General features: G+C 33.5%; 1 protein-coding gene across 1 annotated transcript; it reads left to right on the top strand.

Annotated features, from left to right (window-relative positions):
- Positions 1-1,486: 1,486 nt before the first annotated feature.
- LOC118039688 (disease resistance protein RPV1-like) lies at positions 1,487-5,549 on the top strand. The gene is made up of 5 exons (XM_035046449.2): positions 1,487-2,010; positions 2,298-3,372; positions 3,480-3,887; positions 3,962-4,292; positions 4,793-5,549. The coding sequence occupies exons 1-5, from the start codon at positions 1,514-1,516 to the stop codon at positions 5,443-5,445; spliced, it is 2,964 nt and encodes a 987-aa protein (XP_034902340.1). The 5' UTR covers positions 1,487-1,513; the 3' UTR covers positions 5,446-5,549.
- Positions 5,550-7,402: the final 1,853 nt, after the last annotated feature.

Genomic DNA, 7,402 nt, shown 5'->3' with positions numbered 1-7,402 from the left:
TTAAAAAACAACCGTTATCACACTTCTAAACATGTTTTTAAAATAAATTTTGGGTAACTGAGTTACCTAATTAACTTAAATCAATTATTTTATAATAATAAGATTATTTTATTTTTTGTTTTAAAAATAATTATTTGATGATGATATGATTGAATTTCATTGGGAGGTAGCAAAATTTAGTTAAATTAATATTTTTTATTTAAATTTAAAATTTTATATATAAAAAAATCTAATTCACGAGTTTTTTATATACGAGAACAAACCATTAAACACCTCAAATTCCATATTAGACATCGAAAATTTATTTTCTAACTTGATTCTTACTTCACCAGGTCAATAGCCGTCAACTCCCGGCACCAAAATTTTCAATGCATAACTGGTCAAGCCTAGACATTCCGACTTTCTGCAACCGGCATTAGCCATGGAAAATTCCTTGTAGGGATGACTTGCCTTAAAATTACAATCCACCCTTTCTCTCTCATTTTTAAAACCATTCGCCCATGCCTTGGGCCCAGTTGTAGACTTGTTCTGATTACAAATACAGGGTGTGTTTGATATTATATGTTGGAAGTTTTTTTTAAAAAAATTTAATATTTTTATTTTAAATTAATATATTTTTTATATTTTAAGATTATTTTGATGTGCTGATGTAAAAAATAATTTAGAAAAAATAAAAAAAAATATTATTTTAATATCTTTTGAAATAAAAAACACTTTGAAAAAACAACCGCTATCACATTTTTAAACATGTTTTTAAAATAAATTTTGGTAACTGTATTATCCAATTAACTTAAGTCAATTATTTTATAAAAATAAAATTATTTTATCTTGTTTTAAAAATAATTATTTGATATTGATATGATTTAATTTTACTTAGAGTTGGCAAGATTTAGTTAAAATAATATTTTTTTTATTTTAATTTAAATTTTATTTATAAAAAAATCTAATTCACAAGTTTTTTTATATATGAGAACAAACCATTTAAACACCTCAAATTCCATAAATCTTAAATTCTAAATAAACAAGAAATTAAATTATTTAAATGAAATACTAATCTAAATATTATACTAGTTGACTAATTTATTTAATTTAACCATTTGTTTTTCAATTAATTCTTCATAAATCTACTTTACTTTCAGCAGATTCAAATGATGCTACAAGAATTACAGGCCCTAGTAAACTTTCCAAGTCAGATATGAAGAGCCTTATCCTCCACGTGCCTTTTTCTTACTGGTGGGTGAAGTAAGAAGAAGCGTGTGAGTTGATGGGAGGGATTATGTGTTGTGTGCGTGTCTAATGTCCCTTTTGGTAATTATAGCAAGAATTCAGGCCCTAGTATACGCGTGATAAATGACTTGAGCAAATTTTTTTTAAAAAGGGTCCTCACGCGGAAATGGCCCATACCACTTCAGCTTATTGGTGTGCTGTCGATCTTGAACTATCGACTTTAATCCTGCAATTCCTTTTTTTTTTGTCCAGATCTTTGTAAAGTCTTATCTTTGCTAGACTCGAAATGGCTGCTGGGAAATATCAAGAATCCTACTCTTCTCGGTTTCCAAATTGTAAATATCAAGTGTTATTGAGTTTTAGAGGTGAAGACACCCGCAAGAACTTTACCGATCACCTCTACACGGCCCTGGTTCAAGCAGGGATTCACACATTTAGAGATGATAATGAAATTCGGAGAGGAGAGAATATAGATTTCGAGCTCCAGAAGGCAATACAACAATCAAAAATATCGATAATCGTGTTCTCCAAAGACTATGCTTCGTCGAGATGGTGCCTGGATGAACTTGCAATGATCATGGAACGTAAGAGGAATGCTGACTGCATAGTTTTGCCAGTATTCTATGATGTGGATCCATCCCAAGTCGGACGTCAAACAGGGAGCTTCTCTGCAGCATTTGTGGAACATGAAAAGAGCTTCAACGAGGAGATGGAGCGGGTGAATGGGTGGAGGATTGCTTTAAAGGAAGTGGCTGATTTAGCTGGAATGGTTCTAGGAGATGGGTAAGTTGTATCTCTTTATGAAACAATACATAGCATAAGACTAGAATGCTGGTTGTGAACTCTTAATTTCTTTCAGTTAAGTGTACTGATAAGAAAACATATAACAAAAAAAGAAGAAAAAATACTCATGATTTCTTCATTGTTTTTTTTTCCAATCATGATTTGGTTTAAACTATCAAATCATTGACACACAACCTGCTTTAATTTCATAGCTAAATATTGTTTATTTCTATTGCTTATAGAGAGACTACTAATTATCGTACATTGTATTTTACTTTTTGATGTAGGTACGAGGCACCGTTTGTCCAATCTATTGTGGAGAAGGTCTTAAAGAACTTGGATCAAAAAATGTTTCATGTACCCCCTCATTTCATTGGAAGAGATCCTCTAGTACAAGATATCAACTCATGGTTGCAAGATGGATCCCATGGTGCTGCCATTGCTTTACTCTATGGAATTGGTGGAGTTGGAAAGACAACCATAGCTAAGAGTGTCTTTAACCAGAACTTTTATAAATTTGAAGGAAAGAGCTTTCTATCAAATTTTAGGTCAAAGGATATAGTTTGCCTCCAGAGGCAACTTCTTTTCGACATCCTAAACAAGACTGTTGAGATAAATGATTCTGATGAAGGAATTCTGAAGATTAAGGATGCATTATGTTGCAGAAGAACTATTATTGTTCTAGATGATGTGGACAAAAGGGACCAATTCAATAAAATCGTTGGCATGCAAACTTGGCTTTGTAAAGGAAGTAAAATCATTGTAACAACCAGAAATAAGGGTCTGTTTTCAGCTAATGATATTGAGGGGGTCCGGTGCAAAGTTGAACCGCTAGATGATGAAAAATCAATTGAGCTTTTCAGTTGGAATGCCTTTGGACAAGCTGACCCTGTTGATGGTTTTGTAGAAGACTCTTGGAGAATAGTACATCATTGTAATGGACTTCCATTAGCTCTTGGAGTTATTGGCTCTTCATTGTCTGGAAAAGGAAGAGAGATATGGGAAAGTGCATTACAACAAATGGAAGTGATTCCTAATTTTGAAGTTCATAAGGTTCTTCGAATAAGTTACGACTTTCTTGATGGTGATTATCTGAAGAACTTATTCCTTGATATCGCATGTTTCATCAATGGAATGGATGTGGATGATGCAGTTAGGATACTGGATGGGCTCGATAAAGGTGCAAGATTTGGGATTGACAATCTCATCGATAGATGTCTTATTGAAATCAACAATGATAAAAGGTTGTGGATGCATCAACTCGTAAGAGCTATGGGAAGGGAAATTGCTCGTCAAGAATCTCCCAAATGTCAAAGAATATGGCGTCACGAGGATGCTTTTACAGTTTTGAAAGGAACTACTGTAAGTAGCTCAATTTTTTTAATATATCTACTTAAATGGTTTGTGGTGCCTTAACATATTATTTCATTTACTTTCATTTCTCATGTACTCTTAATATTATTATGCAGGATGCTGAAAATTTGCGTGGCCTTACTATTGATATGCATGCATTAATGGAAGATAATTATGCAAAAGTTGTCTGTACTGATTCAATGGTTTGCCGAAAGCGCCGCAGGCTTAACTTCTTTCAACAATGGCTTTCTGATTTTTCGTATGAGGGAAAATTACAAACTGGCCAAACAAGTTTGTTTCCTATCCTCAGCACGAATGCTTTTAGAAAGATGATAGATGTAACATTTCTCCAACTAAACTACACTAATTTTCATGGAAGTTTTGAGCACTTTCCCAGGAATTTGATATGGTTATGTTGGCATGGATTGTCTTGGAGCTCCATACCAAATCACGTATGCTTGGAGAAGCTGGTGGTTCTTGATCTATCCAGAAGTTGTCTAGTTGATTCTTGGAAGGGAAAACCGGTATGTATCAAGTCTCTTTATAGTTATCTCTCTCGTTTTCAATTGATAACAACTAAATTCATGTATTTTCACAGTTTCTTCCAAAATTGAAAATTCTTGATCTCCGTCACTCTCAAGATCTCATTAGAACCCCAGACTTCTCGGGTCTCCCAGCCCTTGAAAAGCTAATACTTGAAGACTGCATCCGTTTGGTTCAAATTAACGAATCTATTGGTGATTTACAAAGATTGTTAATCTTAAATCTAAGAAATTGTACAAGTCTTATGGAGCTTCCAGAAGAAATGAGTAGATTGAATTCACTTCAAGAGCTGGTTTTAGATGGTTGTTCAAATCTTAACAGCCTGAATATGGAGTTAGAGCATCATCAGGGGCGCAAGTTGCTTCAAAGTGATGGAATTGTTGCAAGTGCATCGTACATTACATCTCTTCCATTGAAGCTATTCTTTCCCTCTAGGTTTTCAACGAGGAAAATGTTGAGATTTACCTCGTTTTTACTGCCACGCTTTTTGGAGAGTCTAGATTTAAGTGGAACTCCAATTCGTTTTCTTCCAGAAAGCATCAAGGATCTTGGTCTACTCAGACACCTATATTTAAGAAATTGCAAAATGCTTCAGGCACTCCCAGAGCTTCCATTCCTTTTGGATTTGTTAGATGTGTCCTTTTGCTATTCACTGCAAAGACTTGCAAATCCATACAGTAGGCCTGAAGGAGATGGTTGTGAACACTTAGTCGAGTTCCAAGATCGGATAAAGCAAGAATTAATCCAAAAGTTAGACTCTCAAATGTTCACAATAATGGAAACGGTTAGTGCTCAAATACAGCCATCGAGATTTCAGGTCCTCCTTCACCCATTTTATTGTTTTGGAAATCTACATTTGAATACTTTTCTTTTTCTCATTTTATAGACATTGTTTTGATGGTACAGATATCATTTGTAGATGGCACATTCAACGTTGCCGTATATGTATTTGATGAAGATGAGATGTTAAGGGGGTTTCATGTGGAGGATAAATGGCTAATTCAGAATGAGTTTGTAGATAACTTTTCATTCAAAATATCCTCATCATCTCCTGCGCACCGGATATGTGGCTTTAATCTGTTCATAAGTTGTGTGACGTCAGCATACCGTGGCTTTAGTAATGTTCATATTGAAATCAGAAACAATACGAGCGGTCGATCCTTGCTTTGTCAATCCGTTGTCATACAGTACGCGCGTGGTGTTCGGGAAATCCAATCGCTAATGCACACGAAATTAGGGGGCAATGATCCTACATTTGATAATGGTGATGACGTGAGTATTTCAGTGCGTCCACGTGGTCCAGCTATCCAAATAAGGACCGTTGGTGTACAATGGTTGCATGAAGACGAAGGAAAGGATGAAGTAATCAATGCCCACAACAGTAGCGATGATGATGATGATGCAGCACACGTAGACAAAGTAGAGATAGCTTCTCATATAGTTAGAAATTATAATTGTGCTCTCCATGGTAAACGCAGGGCTCGCAATTTCACTTTTTGGAATTTTGCAAAGAAGGGTCTAGAACTTGTATTATTTTAGGTTTCATTAAGTAGAGGTTTGCTTTTTTAGATTTCAACCGTAAAATCAAAAAAGCTGGAAAGCTTTTGAAATAGTTTTTTCTTTTTTCTTGAAAAGCTTATCATGAAATAGCATGAGATCTTTTATTTATAAATATTTATAAGGGCTTTCATATTCAAAAATGTAATATGATATTATTTTATTAATTTGTACTTATAATAAGACATATTAAATATAAGTTAACCTTCCAATTTTCATGTTATTTTATCTATTTTATTTCATTTTTATATATAAAAAATAAAATAAAAATAACACATGATAAAATTTAATTAGTTATTTTTTATCTGACGAGCCCATTTGCTGTTTTCTCTTAAACAACTAAAAAAACGCTCGAGTTCTCTTCCAATTTTCTGACAAGCCAAGTCAACGGGAAACCTAACACACTCTTTTGACAACAGAATCCTATTACTATCACACCATGGAACCTCAATTCTTATAGAACCCCCACTCAATAAGCCTCTTGCCATCAGCACTTGTAATCCCAGATTCCTTAAGCCCACACTTTATAGCCAAAGACACCAAACATTGTGCAGCTTCAATGTCCCTCCACTCCACAACAATACTCAATGGCTCAAAACGGAACACCACTCGGTAGCCGACCCAGTAGCTAACAGAGTCATGATCCTCCACGTGCCTTTTTCTTATTGGTGGGTGGTGTTGATGCTGGTTTTGGATGCGAGAGGATAGAGATACGACCAGAGCAGGCGCACAGCAAGAGTGGATGAGTTGGATGATGCGGGTGTCTAATGTCCCTTTTGTAACTATACCTCGCATTCCTATATAATAAAATATTTTATTTATAATATTGTGCCACAAAGACTTGAAGGGTTGTCTTAAAATTGTGGAGCAGAACCGCTTAGATTACTGATACAGAACAGCAGCCACAACTGAAGAGAGAAGGGAAGGGAAACTTGCAGGTACTCTCTCTTTCTTATCTCTTGTTTACTTTGGTTCCAATCCAGCTGCTGTCTTGTTTTCTTTGTTGATAATCGCTTAGATTAAACCACCGTTAATGAACAAAATTAAAAAATAAAATCAATACAAAAAATGATATAAAAAATAACAATTAAAAAATTAAAAACTATTAAATTTTCATTTATATTCCAAAATCTTTATATAAGACAATCAAAACAAACGACCGCATCATATCATAAATAAAGTTAACAGAAAGAAAAAGCTAGAATCAAGAATGATCGATGCAACAAGAATTACAGGCTAGTAAACTTTCCAAGTCAGATATGAAAGCCTTATCCTCCACGTGCCTTTTTCTTACTGGTGGGCGAAGTAAGAAGAACAGTGTGAGTTGATGAGAGGGATTATGTGTTGTGTGTGTCTCTAATGTCCCTTTTGGTAATTATAACAAGAATTATATGCCCTAGTAAACGCGGGATAAATGATTTGAGCAAATTAAGGCCCCGTTTGTTTGCTGGAAAATAGTTTTTTTTGAAAAGTGAATTCCGAGAAAGTATTTTCCAATGTTTGATAGTGTAATGAAAAATAAGTTGGAAAACACTTTCCAGTGTTTGGTTATGTCATGGAAAATGAGCTAAAATAACTTATTAATATTTTATTTTTATCAAGTTTATTAAAATAATGAGGAACAAATCTTACAAATTAAAAAGTTGAATGAGAATGAAATTGAAAAAAAAAAATTTCATAAATTATCTCAAATAAAATAAATAATAATCAAAATAATAGAGATCAAATCTAAAAAATTAAAAAACAAATGAAAGATGAAGAAATTAAAATAATAATAATCAATATTTCATAAATTATTTCAAATAAAATAAGTAACAATCAAAAGAATGAGGACCAAATTTGATAGATAAAAAATTTCAATAAAAAATGATAAGAAAAAAGCAAATAACAATTATAAAAATAAGGACCAAAGTTAATATAAAAATAAAATTTTAAGAGA

The sequence above is a fragment of the Populus alba genome, chromosome 11 (assembly GCF_005239225.2).
Source record: "Populus alba chromosome 11, ASM523922v2, whole genome shotgun sequence".
NCBI lineage: Eukaryota > Viridiplantae > Streptophyta > Magnoliopsida > Malpighiales > Salicaceae > Populus > Populus alba.
The sequence above is the reverse complement of the archived record's forward strand: the minus strand, read 5'-3'. Positions and strand labels throughout refer to the sequence as shown.